The 16,683-nt window shown below is 40.5% G+C and overlaps 1 protein-coding gene across 6 annotated transcripts in view; it reads left to right on the top strand.

Moving 5' to 3' along the window:
- Nucleotides 1-16,382, top strand: part of LOC146687193 (rho GTPase-activating protein 12-like) — a 62,937-nt gene extending 46,555 nt beyond the window's left edge. For 2 of the 6 annotated variants that reach the window (XM_085437885.1, XM_085437884.1), the window contains exons 3-19: nucleotides 1,645-1,911; nucleotides 3,612-3,827; nucleotides 4,202-4,282; nucleotides 4,569-4,697; nucleotides 4,850-4,912; nucleotides 5,338-5,412; nucleotides 6,017-6,078; nucleotides 8,546-8,627; nucleotides 10,698-10,799; nucleotides 11,658-11,756; nucleotides 12,246-12,348; nucleotides 12,699-12,818; nucleotides 13,241-13,339; nucleotides 13,532-13,609; nucleotides 14,198-14,332; nucleotides 14,715-14,820; nucleotides 15,099-16,382. In XM_085437885.1, coding sequence (XP_085294011.1) covers nucleotides 1,645-1,911; nucleotides 3,612-3,827; nucleotides 4,202-4,282; nucleotides 4,569-4,697; nucleotides 4,850-4,912; nucleotides 5,338-5,412; nucleotides 6,017-6,078; nucleotides 8,546-8,627; nucleotides 10,698-10,799; nucleotides 11,658-11,756; nucleotides 12,246-12,348; nucleotides 12,699-12,818; nucleotides 13,241-13,339; nucleotides 13,532-13,609; nucleotides 14,198-14,332; nucleotides 14,715-14,820; nucleotides 15,099-15,273 — 1,992 coding nt within the window. In that variant the 3' untranslated portion in view covers nucleotides 15,274-16,382. Of the gene's footprint in view, nucleotides 1-1,644; nucleotides 1,912-3,611; nucleotides 3,828-4,201; nucleotides 4,283-4,568; nucleotides 4,698-4,849; nucleotides 4,913-5,337; nucleotides 5,413-6,016; nucleotides 6,079-8,545; nucleotides 8,628-9,472; nucleotides 9,596-10,697; nucleotides 10,800-11,657; nucleotides 11,757-12,245; nucleotides 12,349-12,698; nucleotides 12,819-13,240; nucleotides 13,340-13,531; nucleotides 13,610-14,197; nucleotides 14,333-14,714; nucleotides 14,821-15,098 lie in introns of all 6 variants that reach the window. The other 4 variants (XM_085437889.1, XM_085437886.1, XM_085437887.1 and 1 more) reach the window with 4 other exon arrangements.
- The last annotated feature ends 301 nt before the right edge of the window (nucleotides 16,383-16,683 follow it).

Genomic DNA, 16,683 nt, shown 5'->3' with positions numbered 1-16,683 from the left:
CAGTGATCCGTTTGATGAAACGTTTTTCGCGAGCCATTTCAGTCCATGAAGAGGATGACGTATTTACTATTTGTCAACCACTGGAGGTAATTTGTCGTGCATTTTAATTAATGGGTGGAAATTTGCTCAGCATTGCAGAAGCTTTCTACTGAATGCTGGCTGTAACTTTGAAATCTAGAGCTTTGCTTGATAACCCGCGTGGTCAGAAACTTTTAAAGAAAGTTTGGACTTCTGTGAAATGTTTTCACAAATAGAGGGATGAAACTGTTTTAATTATATAATAAGATACAGTATGTATATTGTGGTCCTGTGATACTGTATTGAACAGCTAGCACTTCTACGGAATATCAAGTTCTCCTTGGTACCTCCAGCTGTTTGCTTGGCTCCTGCATATTTCATCCCCATTGATTCCCATGCAATAAAAACATCACAGAGCCAACGTTGGGAGGCCTCAGGGCACTGGCATTATTCATGCCTCTCTCTGCCCTGTCGCTCTGCAGCCGCGCTCCTTCTTTGTAATGCCAACATGAAATAATCATGACAAGAAGCCCATTGACTGCATCACTGGTTCATCTGGGTTTTAAAGGATGCTCTGTCATTAGAGCAGAGCTGTACTACACAGCAATAGAAATGTTCTTCTTTGACTGAACAGGAGCTCTCTTGTTCACATGGCACTTGAATATCACCATATTTTACGTTCTTAGGAGGTTAGACTTGTAATCATGTTTGCCACTGGTTAAAGTGACGGTTACAGACTCACACTTAAAAACATTTGAGTCATGGTTGGTCAGGTTTTCCAGCTTGTTATACAGGAACATTTTTGTAAGTGTTTAAGTATCAAGACCAGATTGCTGCATGTTGAAATTAAAACAGGATCTGAAACGTAACTCATATTTTCCTTGTGAACTTGAATAGCTCAGTCCAGCCAGTATCATTTTTCACTGTCTGCAGAAAGTTCTTCTTCTGAATGATGTGTACGGGGGGACAATGCAAGTTAAAAAGGAATTCTTATCGTTAGCAGTTATCCTGTTAGTTTTTAAGTAAAAATGTCAATCAACACATTAGGGTTTGCCAGTAACCAGTAACAGTCCTTTTCTGTGTTCAGAGTTGTTCAGATGAGGTTGGACAAACTCTCATCCCAGTGTTTAGGATGCATCTTGAGCTAGTTTAACTTCCTCTTTTCTACCTGACATGGGTTATTGCCACTCCCGGTTGTATAACAGCAGCAACTTCCTTCCCTTGTCCTTCTCCAAGTTCATTCAATGATCTGCTCCTCCACGGCTCACAAAGCCTTGAAGTAGAGCTTGTAATTTCTCTCTGACTTTAGTCAGTTACTCAATGCTCCAGTGCAGCTGAGAGAGTAGAGTAAACCTCAAACCTACTGTGAAGATTAAATGATTGACTTCATTTGAAACTCTGTAGGAATGGAGTGTGGGGGTGAGCTGTTTGATGTATGTGCCGTTCTAAAATGTTTCAAATGAAAATGTCTACCAGCTTGTGCGTGCAGCTGGTGATTTACAGCCTGAAAGCTGTGAATATTTTACATCATGCCCCTTCACTTACTGTCCAGGAACTTTTATGTAACAGACTTACATCCGGTCACAGATGAATCACAGTTCCCTCTTTCTTTTTTCCCTTCCTTAGACTGTGTCTTCTGGCCAGGGCCGCCCCGAGTCACCCGTCTACAGCAACCTCCAGGAACTGAAGATCACCCAGTCTACCCAGCCCCCTCTGCCCTCAGCCTCCCCGCTCCATGTGGTTGGAGACTGGGAGACCCATAAGGACCAGAATGGTAGGCACTTCTACTACAATCGCGCCACCCAGGAGAGGACCTGGAAGCCACCTCGAACCAGGGACAATAGCACCAGAAACTTGCAAGGAGAGAGCCACAGCACCGGAGAGAGCTCAGAGGTAAACGCAATTTACCGTAGTGGAGGTTAGTGAAGTATCGCGAGCATTGGCAACACTTTTGGGTTGCCTTTTCCTGAGCCATGTGCCCTAGTATCAAGATGCATTACTTTGAGTTTTAACAAGCAGTGACATAGCCTCGTGAATAAATATGAAAACATAACATTAGACTGATATATCATTTTAGATGCTTAATATGTGAAATGATGGATAACAATACATTTTAATAATGAGTTGTGTTGCTGTGAAATGTGCAGCAGTTTCATTGAATCCAGTCTGATTTGCAAATGCAATATATGACACTTTGGTAACCATAGATATTTTGGTAAACAGTAACAAATAGAAATATAAGCAGCTGCTTGGACTATGAGTAAGCCTGTAAGATGATCAAAATGTTTGGAGCAAGTTCAAATTGTTTAACACCCAGCAAGAGCACATAAAGTGACGTGAAACTGCCCATCACATCATTGGTACTGTAAAAATGCTTTAGATAGCTGTTACAAACATTACAGAAATCAAATACTTTTTTCAGTTTAGGTATTTTTATCTTGAAAATCAGCAGAAACATAGTAGACAGCAGTCTACAAGTCAGGTAAAAATGCAGCTGTAAGAATCTGAGAAGTAGAGATCATAAAGGGTCTGGTCCTTTTCCTTTTTTTGCCATACATGTCAGCCTCTGATCAATCACTGCATAATTAATATGTACTGTCCCTTTTAAATAAGCATTAAAATAAAGCAGGTGCAGCCAGCCTTTATACAGCTCTTCTGACAAAGTTTATATTTTATTAAATCCTTTAATCTAAATTAAGTCCCAATTGTTATCGCATCAATTTTTATAACAACATGAACTCGGAAATGTTACTGTTAAACCTTCGAACAGGTGAGCCATTAATCACCTGATGTTGCAAAAATGTTGACAAAGTCAAACTGGTTCTCACAAGCACACAGTTACATAAACCCGCTTGTACACAGAAGTTGTTCATATATACTCACCCAGCGTCAAAGCATGAGTCAGAGACAAATATTAAACTGAAAACAAATATGCCGTGGCAGTACTTCATCACATATTGTGGCTGTCTTCTCACTCACATTGCTATACGCGTAGACAGACGGAGGCAACTGCAGAATTGCTCTTTCAGCCCCGCCAGATTGTTTTGGGAGATTTGGATTATCAGACAGAATATATCTCGGAGATAATGAAAGTTCTTGTTTTCTTTCTGACGCAACAACAGAATGATTTGTCCTCGAAAAGCTATGAGTAAAAGTCCACAATGCTGTATTTCAGTTCAAATGAGATGACTACAGCTGATCAACAGTGAATGACTATTTTTATAATCAGCTCACACACATACACACACGCGCTAGTGACTTACCACATACCCCTGAGTCATCTCTAATACTGACTCAGCCTCTGTTTCATTAAATGACTGCACCACACTGCCACCTACAGGCCCAAAGCAGGCACTGTCCCCTCATCTGTTCTGTGCCACAGTGCGGGAGCTGCCTTCATCACTGGCCAAAATCAAGCAAGAACATTTTTAGCACTCTGTTGACGTTTCTGGGTCTCTATACTGAATCAAACTGGTGTTGGGTGTTTTACTGATGATTTATTGTTTCTGGGTGCATGACTGTCTTTTTTTCTCTCCAACGCTGTGGTGAAATTTGCCCTCTCCTGTCTCTTTCTCTTTTTAAACAAATGGCAGACCACCCCTCTCTCGCTCTCGCCGTCTTTCCTCCCCTTTCTCTCGCTTTCTATTGGTCGACTGCAGCCTCTGTCATCGGAGGACACCTGCTTCAGTACCTACTCTACCTACTCTAGCCAGTCAGACAGCCAATATGGCTCACCGCCACGTGGTTGGTCGGAGGAGATGGACGAGTACGGTCACACGCTGTACGTCAGTGACTATACTAACGAGAAGGTACCGGCTGCTCTGCTCCAATCTGTCTTTACTGCTGGGGGTTTCTGGGACTGCACGTGGGAGCAGGTTTTGATTTGATTTGCTGGAAAGTTCTGCTTGGGGGGCACAGCACAAATGTTTCCTGTTAACAAGGAAACTATGATGATACCAAACTATACACACTTTTACCTATTATTTTCTTATTGTCATAATTTGTTTTAATGGCTTTTATGTGTAACTAAAAGGAAACCCAATTAGGTCAAATCTACTCAGAAAATAAATTAATAAAATCTTAATCAAGACAATATAAAAGAAGGCTGAAAATTAATATATAAATAAAATACATTTTTAGGATTCAAACCACTGAATGATTTTTCTCCGGTGTGTCTGCTCAGTGGTTAAAGCACGTTGATGACCAGGGAAGACCTTATTACTACAGTGCAGACGGCTCCAGGTCAGAATGGGAGCTGCCGAAGGTGAGACGCTAAAACAGTCGAGCGATGAGAATTAATGGCGTACTGACCTGTCGTACAGGTGAGCACAGTGTACGTGCTGCACAACCGCACAGGATAGACCACATGTGATGGGGCGGTAAAGCTTCATACTTCAATGCGACAAGCGATAACTAGAGAATACTTGCGACATCTCTACTGCACCTAATAATTTAATATATTATTGCAAGGGCTTTTTTTTTTTTTGTTAATGAAAAAATGGTTTTATGGGTATACTGAAGTCATGCAATTCTTTGTTTCTTCAATGAAGTACAACCACTCCCCTCCCCAACCCTCTGGGGATGCTCCAAAGACCCGCAGTCTAGACAGAAGAAATGTGGAGCCCATCGTCCTGACCAAGTGGAGACATAGCACCCACGTCCAGGACCCAGCTGACAAGGTCTGACACCCCTATACAACAAATTGTCAAATTGTACTATTAGCCTCATGCACCTTACTTATCCTTAAGGTTTCCTGCTGCACCTGGATTTAAAAATAGACCGAGATATTTGTTGAGTTAAGATTTTCAGTTGTAGACTGATTGCTTTGCAGCGGCTGTTAAAAACCAGGCGTTTCCGAACAGGCTCTGCACGCCCACATCCATACAAACACCAAGTCAGTGTCTGTTCCTTCAGCCTGCATGACCGTAATCGCACAACCGGAGTGATTATTAAACCTCCTTTCTAACTCTCAGTTGATTTTATTTTTAATTTAAATAATTTGCATTAATCACAAACTGGACTTTTGCAGCAATGTTGGATGATTGTCTTTAAAATGTACTGATTAGCCTGAACATGAAGTAGTTATAGCTGCATGAAACCTCATAGAAACTGTAGTTGCATCCACATCTTAATTAATAATCCTTTTGTGTCTCCTGGAAAACACACAGGTACTAGACACACATTATAATCTCACTGCTAATTACCATCACCCTCTTTCAGTTGTCCGTGTCTCCTTAACCTTGCATCATATTCTCATTAACCTTCTTTTGTTAGCCCATTTGACATTGTTTCTTTTTTTCATCCCTGTCTCCTGACTAGGACGCTCCTTTGGGTCTCAAGCCCCCCTCTCCTGACTCTGACTCCTGCCCTTCGTCTCCCAAGCCCCCCGCCTCTGTTAGTACTCACCACTAACCTCACCTTCTTCACCTCCTGCAGGGATTTAACGTGGTCTCAGATTGTTGGATGGTGACACATGTTGTATGGCAGGTTTCCTGCACAGGTCTTTGTCCCAGTTAAATAAAAGAAGCTCAACATCCTGAAGGAAAACTAAAGTCCAATTGAACAAATACCTTAAACCTGTGTAGGAAATCCTGTTAATAAGCAGCACTGTGGATTATAAAAGCATTTCTTGGCCTTGGTTAAGCACACAGAAGTTTTTATATTGTCAGAAATTGTTTCCCTGAGTTGGTTAATTCACCAAAAATCACCGTGTTTGTCTGAATGTTGCACAAGTAGTTTTAACGTTAGTTTATTCTAATACATTTTCATTCATTCAATTCTGCCTTTCAGAAAAGTGGTATAGTAGATTTTTGGATTTTTTGCCTACAAGCTAAAGGCTGTTATTATTCTGGTGGTGGGATGTTTGGTGGTGGCGGTGGTGTTTTTATACAGCAGTAGCAACCAAGATTAAACAGCATCTCTCTCTGTCTCTTTTTGTGGGAATTATCAAAATTAATCAATGTTAAAACTGTGTATTAATTTTTTTCCCCCTCTGCAGCCATCTGAAAAATGTGGAATTCTGAATGTGACAAAGATCACTGAAAATGGCAAGAAAGTGCGGTAAGTAGTAGTAAGTAGCATGATGATTAATATTATGGTTAAAGGGATTGATGAGTTTGCCAGTCAATTTCTCCATTACCCATAAAAGAATTTCAATATATGAGATTAAAAATAAACTGAAGCTGCCTCGCCATAGTTTCAGGTCATGTCTCCACATATAACCAACATTTGTGACACAAATGGTTCTTGTATAGTGCTTTTCTACTCAAAGCGCTTTACACAACTTGTGCATTCACACCAGCACATTTTTCTAGGTGCTTTCTAAGTAACATTCATACACATTCACACTCCGATGGATTGCAACATGGGGTTAGTATCTTGCCCAAGGATATTTAGCATGCAGGCAAGGAGCAGCCTGGGATCAAACCACCGACCTTCTGGTTAGTGGCTGATCTGACCCACCTGAGCTACAGCCACCCCTGTAGCTCAGGTGGGCTTACAGGTTCGTACCTGGACTTTTCAGTCCTTTAGTGTGTGTGAAAAAGCCGATGCCTATTTATGACTATTGGATTTATTTATTTGCTTTTTAAATGGAGCTTCAGGCGACAATGTATTTGCAGAGGTACTCGTTTAACTCGTCTTCTTTATTTTTGTTGGTGAACGACTTTGCTGTGTGTGATAATGGTGCAATGAAGACTGTAGGAGAGACAAGTGAAATATTTTACACAGTGAAAAAAACTGAATTATTTAGTAGAACTAAACTACAGAATCAGCTAATGTTGTGACTTAACACCATTTTAGCTCTTCAGCTGATATCTCTGCCACTACATCAAATAATCGTGGTCAGCCAAATCAGTCAACATTGTACATTGTCAGTGTGTAAATGTTTCATAACACCCGGCGCTCCTGTTTGTCGCTTACACGTTGTGCATTATGGAGGTTGGATATCACTACTCTTATTAGGTGAAGGTTAACCTTCTCTGCCGCCATGGCAGCAGTGCCGCAGGGGGATGATAGGACAATCGAACTATAGAGAAAATCCAACCCCAGTGAGTAATACTCTCTCAGTATTATTATCAGCACAGCAGAGGGTCTCTCTTATTAGGCTAGTCCCCTCATGATTTAAAAAATAATAATAAAAGCTTTTTTGCACATTTCCCTGTAAGTTGCACCAGGAATCATTGTGTTGTTAAAAAATAGGCCACAATTTGTCCAAATTAATTGCTTTCTCAAAGAGGGTCCACACTGGAAACAATTAACTTATGTAGTACTTTGTGGCTGATGGTTGGTCAGACTCCAGTTGCCTAGGTAACCCTTGAAAGTATTTACCAACCCTGTAATGTCAGTCAGCGGTATCCTTTGCTCTCGCTTTTTGTGAGAGGAAGTTGAATAAAGGACCTACCTGCTCAGCAGAGGTATTTTGCCCATCATTATTGAATGTTTGACGTTCTGTAGTCTCTGGACACCATGCTGCTGCTAGGACATCTCTTTACTGTCAAATATTTCACAGCCTGTCTGTGTAGGTTCTGAGTCATCCAGGGCATGGTAGTCTATCTTAGAAGCTTTTTTGAACTTCTTCCCATATGAGTATGAGTATCACAGCCTGCTATGCGACGCTGATGTAATGTGTTTAGCCCATGCAGATGTTTTGTTTTTTTCTTTTATTTACCACATTAGGGTTTCTTTGTAATGATAAACTTAAAGATTGATGCATGCTGTCATTACTTTTTTCTTTATAAATTCCAAACAATGCAGCATGACACACGATACTGTTTTTCCAATATTTTGGAAATTATTTTGTTACACCAGTTGAAATACAGGCTATAGACGCCATTAGAAAAAAAATAAATTAAATGGACGTAGCTTCTTTCTATGAAAAGTGAAGCAAATGTAGAAGAACCTGAACTTGCATTCTTTTTATTAGCCACAAGGAGGATAGCTAATAAAAGGCTGCAAAAAGACTTAAGATCCTATCGAAGTATACGAGAAATCTGCTCATACATTTCACCTCAGTAAACATTTTCCAGATGAGTTAATGTCCTCAGTCACTCCTCTCAGGTCATACTGAAGTCTGTTTGGTACATGCTGGTCATTCTAAGGGTCAGAAAGGATGTATCCAGGTTATACTATTTGGTTTCTGATGGGCAAGTCACTGGCCAGAGCTTCACAGTTAGACCCACCCCTTGTTCATCACATTCGCTTCAAAAGCAAGACGGCGATGCTGATGGCAACGATGCTTATCTTAAGACTTTAAAACTAGACTTCATAAACTTGTGGGTGATGTTAAAGTGACTATGTCCGTCTTTTACCCTGTCGGATGAGTGGAGGACAAAAAGATTGAAAAACAAAAAAGGAGGCAGTTAAGTACTCTCAGTAAATTAACAATAGAAACGATCCCGTGAATGTTTCTCCAATTCTTTTCTGTCTTGCATGTACATGATGTAGTTGTCTCTAATCTCAGCACTTGTTTTAAGTACATGAAGTATGTTTTTTTTGTTACTATTATTATTATTTACATCCATTACAGGAAGAACTGGACTTCTTCCTGGACCGTCCTCCAAGGTTCAACGCTCCTGTTTGCCAAAGGACAGGGAGGTGGAACTAGCTGGGTGAGTGATAGAAACTTGCTGCCATTAAAAGCTGTCGTTTCGTATCAAAACAGAGCCACACACTGTTTTGTGAACATTAAAGGCCATTGAAAAGAGTTACTAATGTGGCTCTGCTGCTCTGTTGTATTGAAAGACCTCCTTCAGGGACTTTTTCATCTGAGTTCACTTTCTTACGCTTCTGACACAGCCTGTATCGAACACCGACTTTCATGATTAGATGTATGCCCAGCAGTATCCTTTTCATTATGTACAGTTCAATTTTGATTGCAGCTTTGTTAACACAGTCCATAACTTCATACATTAGGGAATATTTTGGAGGTAACCTCTCCTTTTGGTGAAGTCTCACTAACTCAGTGAGGCCTGAAAAAGGTCAGTCTCAGTGGAAAGGTCGTTCTGCTTATTTATAGTGCAGGTCAGTTCCTTTGATCTGAAGGGCAGATGTAGGAGTGTTAAGAAACACTGTGTGCATTTAAGCTTTTGAATTGGATGACTATCTGGTTTCTGTTATCTCAGTCTCAAGGGCAGCCTGGCTGCTAACTGTTCCTTTACCTGTTGGATATAGTTAGCTGGTGGTTAAGAAACTCGGTGACAGGTTAAACTTCTGAATTAATTAAGCATGCCTCTGTATTCTGTACTTATTCCCCTGCATCTGGGGTTATTATATAAACCCCATCTCTTCAAAATTTGCACAACATTTTTCAGGCTGTTTGTTAGGTCACTGAGGGGGAGTTGAATATTCTCTCTTCTGTATGTGTCCTTTTCTTTCCATGCCTCCATCTCTTTACCTTTGGCCTCATCCTCCCATCATCCTTTTCTTTCATTCCTCCCTCCATCCCTCTGTTCAGCCATACTATCAGAGCGGCTACTTCCCTGAATTGCTCCTGTCACTGTTGAGTAACTGGAGGTCGTCAGCTAAGAAACAACCTGATGTCTCCTTTGGCTGCTCAAGGCTCAACCGAGCCTCCTCTGTATGTTCTTCCTCCTTCCTTATGCGTGCTTCCAACTCTTCCTACTTCTCTGCATGCCATCTTCCTGCTGTCTGTCATGCTCTGACTAATATTCACTGGCATGACTCAAAAAAAGGGACAATATTGCTGTCATTACTTGCTAATCTCTGGGTTGACAAACAGGATGTAGATTTAATTTAATCATAGAGTTGTTTGGTTAGAAATGGAAAACTGGGATGGAGATCTGCAGGGCATCACAATTATTGATTTCTCACACAAGCAGGATTACCTTGAGTTTTAGATGTACTTGTGCAAACCAATCTTTTCTGGACTGCCTTTGGTTTATGAGCTCCTGATGTGAAACGAGTGCTACAGGTGGATTTTGTCATTTTTTTTGTTTTTGTTTAGCACACAGGAAGACTACAGATCAATCACTGGAGTTACGTTTTATATGCATGTGAATTTGGATCAAATGCATGTTTTTTTTGTTTGTTTGTTTTTCTTATTGTTTAGATTTTTTTTTTTTTTTTTTTTTTTTTAAACTCTACTATCAAAAAGTCATCAGTCTCGTCAGCCAATTGGCTGAAGGGTGAAGACACCTGGTGTGCCAAGAAAAGGAAATACTGAAGCAAAGTGTGTGCAATTACATTGAGTCCCTAGTACTGATTTAGGTGGTGATGGGCACTTTACTCTATCGTAAAGGCAGTTGGACATTTTAAATGTTATTTCTTGTCTTCCTTTGAAGGGAAGTGCATATTTAAGCCTTTGTTTTCAGCAGTAAATTAGGCAGCAGAGCACTGAGTAGGCAACTAGGACGACCACATCTAATACACTTGCAAGGAAAAAGCTGAAAATACAAGTAGTACAACTCTCCATTCATATTCACCATTAAGTGTTTGGCCTCGACTGAAACTATTCTTCTGTTTTCTTCCTCACACTTTAAAAGCTAAGAAAATTTTACAGTTGGGCAGAAACTTGACTGACGTGCGCACCGTTATCATTTGACTTTTTATTTTCTTTGATGTGAGCTGTTGCATGGTTCAACAATCAAAGAAAAAGGAGACCCCTGTATATAAGCAGGCCCTCTGTTTGTTAATATGATTGTTTTTCTGTCTCTGTCCAGTTTGGAGGCGGTCAATCGAAACCAGAGTTCACAGTGGATCTGAAGGGCGGCTCAGTGGACTGGGCTTCCAAAGACAAGTCCAGCAAGAAGCACGTTATAGAGGTGAGGGAGATCTTAAATAACATCCAGTCTTTTGCTTTTATCGCTTTTTATGAGGCGTCACTGTTTTTACATATCATTTTTTATTCAGAATCAAAATAAAATCTATTAACTGTAGACCAAAATCTCTTGTTCGCCTCTGTCATATTATACATCTGTGCAAACATTTTAAAGAACTTCAACTATTGAAAAAGCTACAGCGTTGAAATCGAAATTGTAATTTCTTTTAAACATGAGAAAGTTAGTAGCGTTATTTACAGATGAAATAAATACATTTTTTACTTTATGAACAAACGTTGAAAACATGAGAAAGGAACAAAAAGCCATCACAAACAAAAAAATCCAGCACTTACTCCTGAGCTTTTATTTCTGTTTATTGTATCAAAAAGCGATTGTGCATGTTGTTTAACATTAGTGCTTGGGTGTGCCATGTAAATGTGCAAGATTTGGCTATAATTTGTTTTATGATTTTCCTCTGCTGTCCCCAGTGAGTTGCTAAAGCATCTAAATACATAAATGACAAAACAAACACAGCCAGTTACTGAAACAGTAACATGTATGTTACTGCAGATTATGACGGCTTGCTTGATTGAAGTAAATGTTTCATATTCAGGTGGAGAAAGCATTGAGTGATGTTAATATTTCTCAGTTATGAAGTATAACAGGTTTTTCCTGGTTTAAGCTTCTCTGGTGGGTCTCACAATTTCTTATATGCAGGACATCCAGCAGTTATTGTAAAATGTTTAGAGAATAAACTATCGCTCTGGTGGATTCGGATGTTTTGTGATTTTAATCAGTAGTCAGTGCTGCACTCACAAACTCAAAATGTTTATGAGAAAAACGATTTGTGCCTCTCTGCAGCTGAAGACTCGTCAGGGAACAGACCTGCTGATCCAGTCAGAAAACGACAGCGTAGTCAACGATTGGTTCAAGGCGCTGCAGGACACCATCAGCAACCATGTGAGCAGCAACACCTTCACTCTGTCAATATAGTTTCCATCTGTTTCAAACAGAATAAAGTCCATTTTAAATCATCTGCAGTGAGAAGATTTGTGGTTCAGCATGAAGGAATACGTCCGGGTTTGACATTGTGCGGGTGTCTGATAAGAGAAACAAAGAGGACTGCTGTGTCGCAGTTACCTTTTTGCTCTGAGCACAAACTAAACAGCAGCTGCTCATTTTTACCCACTGAGGGAAAACGTTAACCAACAATAGGCTTTATGGTCTGAATGAAACGCAATTTCACATTTATGGAAAACCTACAACCAGCAACTGTAAGGGAAATAAACACTTCAAAGCTACATAAAAGCAGAGTAGCATGAAAATTAAACCGAGAAGATAGAGAGTTTATTGTTTTCTTTCCAGAGGCCAAAGAGCACCTTTTGAGACTTTTACAAGCGGTTGTATCTTATTTCCTTGTGCGTGTATTTTTTTTTCTGTGTGTATTAGGCCAGTGAGTCTGATGACCCCATAGAGGCGGACATGCCCGAGTCGCCTGGTGCGGAGAAACATGACAAAGAGAAAGACCGCAGAGACTCCAAGAAAGCCAAAGGTGTGCATGCTGTTAAATGGTGGGATTCATTCATTCAGGGTGTGATTCGAGAAATAAAACGTGACTAAAAATGACTGAAAGTAGCCACAAATCATCACATGCCAAATATTTACAGTAGCAGTAAATGACTAACGTGCATGACTCCTCTAACAAAGAGCAGAAGGGATACATGAGTGAAAGCACAAAGTACAACAACAAGCCTATTTGGTCAAAGGCCTCAGCAACCTCATCTGCCCTCCTTACCCTATAAAACAATAGCTTATCAGTTTCACTCCTCCAAAACATCATGGCGATCAGCGTGCTGAGACGAATGGTGGATAACACCGTCCTGTCTCGTGTCTCCTCCACAGCCATGAAGCCCTCAACCAGCATGGACTCCGCCGAGCACAAGAAGACCAGGCACAAGCTGAAGAAGCTCCTGACCGGCCGTCCCACCCTTCAGACCGTCAAGGACAAGGGATACATTAAAGGTGCCAAAGAAACAACAGCAACACTCGAAATGTTTTCGGTTTCATTTCTTCTGTGGAAAGTTGAAAAGATGTTACAAGCAGCAAAGGTTTGGAAATGTGATGACAGCAGTAAAGAAGCACACATCAGTGCTTTTTTTTTAACCACCGCTTGCCGTTTAAGGTTAGAGCCGTACATTTGGATGCATCACGTGAGCTTTGGTGTGTTTCTTGTTATTTATTTTACTTTTAAGACTTTTGGCTTAAGACATCAGAGTCCAGTTTTCACACATAAATCAGGAATTTATGATTCGTTTTCGCCTTCTGTACCTTAAACTCTAATAAAAACTAAAAGCACTGAAGTACCAGAGGTCTAATGTTGAGATCTGAAAGCAAACTAGTGTGTTTGGTCTGTTTTATGACCGTTCTTTATTTTCTGTCTCCAGATCAGGTGTTTGGCTGTGCTCTTTCCAGTTTGTGTCAAAGGGAGAACACCACGGTGCCGAACTTTGTCAAAATGTGCATTGACAATGTGGAGAATAACGGTGAGTAACTTTGCTGTTAAGAGAAAATCATTCTACTCTCTGTTTTCTTCCCTGTCATAAAAGAAAGGTGAGGTTTACTGCCTACTGAAATAAGGTGCGACTGTGGTCTCCTTTTAGCTGATTGTGCTTTTCTGCTACTCAGACTTTAAGGTTAATTTACAGATACTGATAACCTGGTGTTGATCCCTGCAGGTCTGTCGGTAGACGGGCTGTACAGAGTTAGCGGGAACCTGGCAGTCATACAGAAACTCCGCTTTGCTGTCAATCACGGTAAGTGCCCTTTGAAACTGCCTCTGCCTTTAATTGCAGAGATACCACTGAAGTGAATAATGGAGTAAAAATGAAAAGTAAAGACGAAAAATATTCAAAACGTACTTTTTTGTAATAATAATCAGTTAAAGAGCTTTTAACACGATTTTAAAAACACAATTTGATGTGTGATACATCACCTATTTATGGCACAACACTTTACAAAGCATTAAATATTCTCACTTTTTAATGTAAATATTTCTTTAAAGTCATGTTAAATATTGTCAAAGTTCTACATTAGGAGTACAGGTAATCTGGTAATCCCTATGAGCCAAACGGAGCTCATTTTCACTTTTTTTTTTCAACCCTATGATTTTTATGGTGTTGATGTTCTAAGCACACAGCTCTCTAGAAGCTCCATTGACCTTTTGCTCAAACCAACCAGACAAAAGCTAAACAGAAAGGAAGAGAAAGCTAAAACTGCTTCATTCAGGTCATAGATGAGCATAATATTTTACATACAGTGTTATACAAGATATTTTGACTTGAATTCCTTTCTTTTATTCTCAATAAGATACTTAAGTGGTGTTCACATGTGTTTGTCACCAGATGAGAAGGTGAATCTGTCAGACGGGAAGTGGGAGGACATCCACGTGACCACAGGAGCCCTGAAGATGTTCTTCAGAGAGCTGCCGGAGCCCCTCTTCACCTACAGTCTCTTCCACGACTTTGTCAGCGCCATCAGTATGTGTCTCTGTATCTGTAAATAAATGCAGTGTCACTGTAGTATCCCTTAAGTGGAATCCTGTTAACTTTTTAAACAGCTGGTTCACAGCACCCAAACAGCAAAGACCCAAACTCAGTCAAGGACTACAGCTCCTGGGTTTTTATCCAGGGACTCATCTGTATTTACTGTAAGGGTCTGTAAAGACAGGCAGGGTCAGTCAGCTGCAGTCACCAAACCTCTCTCTGAAAACGCTTTAAAAATGAGTGTCAGTGAACCGAAGTGCACTTTTTCTCATCATTGTCTCACTGAAAGTAAAGATATGTTGGATTTTGTACTGGTGAGCTGGTGTAACTTTGTGATGGATCCAGACTTTGATGGATTTTGTCTTTTGTTCTGCAGAAATATCTGACCACAAGCATCGAGTTCAGTCGATCAAAGAGCTGGTCAGACAGCTGCCCAAACCCAACCACGACACCATGCAGGCTCTCTTCAAACACCTCAGGAAGTAAGAGCAGCACACCATGTTATTGATTTTTCCCTGATTGATTTTTCCCCTCCTAGGAAAACAAAAGTTAAATATTAAAAAAAATCATATTCAATCATAAGAGGGCTTCATTCTCAACATGAGCAAACTCAAAGGTGTTAAATAATGGAAGAAAATAAAAAAGATTGATCTACTTGATGACTGCTCAGTTAATTAACAAATGAGTACTGAGCACTCTTTGGCTTCCATATTACCTTGCACGGTAAATAACTGACAATGGGTTTATCTATTTTTTCCAGAGTGATTGACTACGGCGAGGAGAACCGTATGACGACCCAGAGCGTCGCCATCGTATTCGGCCCCACGCTGCTGCGGCCTGAAACGGAGACGCTGAACATGGCGGTCCACATGGTGTATCAGAACCAGATTGTAGAGCTTATACTGCTAGAGTATGAGAGCATTTTTGGAAGGTAGATGCCACAGGATGAGCTTCTCTCTCTTTTTTTTTTCTTCTTTTCCTCTCCCAGTGCAGAGCTCTTCCTAACCTAGTGTGGCAGGCCTCGGGTCAACCCGGCCCAGCCTCGCCCTGCCCCGGTCTGGGCCAGCTTATCCTGAACTCTTACCAACCTGGCTTCTCTGGTTGCTGACTTCTCCGATCTTCAAAATCTTAGACCAACAAAGCCAACCGAAAATATACAATGAAAACATCCATAACTATCGACCAAAAAGTTTGGACTCTTTGCACTTTTCAGTCTCGTTTTCTCCCGCAGCTGTATTTGTGCCACTTTACTGCAAAGGTGGCGTCCTTCTGTCCTATCACTGGATTCCTAAAACTATTATTACTTACTAGGCCAAGCAAGCCTGAACTACTGCACAGACTGACTGAGGCCAAAGCAGCAGCAGCAGGTCCAGTAGGCTGTATTTACAGATGAGGCAGCAGTATTGGGGGTTTATGATGCTGGATGCAGCTTGTATGTACTGTACTGTAAATCTCATTACTTGTATAGTCACTCCTGTATGAACCACACTGAGGAACCAACAGAAGGAAACCAAACTGTGGACTCTTTACCCTCGGACAGAAAAGGTGAAACATGCTGACGCTGTAACAAGAAGAGGAGGGAAGAATATTTTTTGTTGTTGTTTTTTTATTTTGTTTGTTTAGTTTTTCTTTTTTTACATTTAGTTTAAGTGGATCATTCCCCCTCTCTTTGAATCTGCTTCTCTGTATTTTCTTGCTGAGAAACAGGACCAAGGTCCTCTGAACACATAAAGGTTATCGCCTCCGGTATTGCATCTGCACGCCACCCGCTTAGTTTTTAGAATAAATCATCTAACAGTGGGCAGAACATCATCTTGGGGGGGACAAAACAAATTAACGATATTGTACAGTGTTTGTGCGTGTGCATGTGAATGGGGAGGGTGGATGGATTCATGAATGAATGAATTAAATAGCAATATATTGTAAAAATAGTAAATATAAGTACGCCTGGAGTATTAAAAATATATATGATGCAAGGGAGAAATCACTATTGTGTGATCATTGTGTAACCAACAGACCTGAGAAATAAAATTATGAACTGGGATGTGGAGGTTTACCTTTGAGTCAGTACTGTTGGCGTCTAACTGAATTAAAGACCTCAAATAAGAGATACTCTAAATCTTCGTTCTTTGTTGATTTTGCACTTGTTCATGCATTTTAGTCACCGCATCACAACACAGAGGGCTGGGTAGGACCATTTTTTTAAAACTCAGCAGCAGATGGACATGGCAATTGTGACATCATCAGCTGGTTATTAAATACTCTAGCTGAGGATTTTCAGTATTGCTATTTTGCTGTTTGGATCTGTGAGTGAGAAACTGAAAACGGTGCATGCTCATAATCAT

The sequence above is a fragment of the Copadichromis virginalis genome, linkage group LG18 (genome assembly GCF_057382275.1).
Source record: "Copadichromis virginalis isolate Kocher_CV1m ecotype Utaka linkage group LG18, C_Virginalis_male_GT1.1, whole genome shotgun sequence".
Taxonomy (NCBI): Eukaryota; Metazoa; Chordata; class Actinopteri; order Cichliformes; family Cichlidae; genus Copadichromis; species Copadichromis virginalis.
The sequence above is the reverse complement of the archived record's forward strand: the minus strand, read 5'-3'. Positions and strand labels throughout refer to the sequence as shown.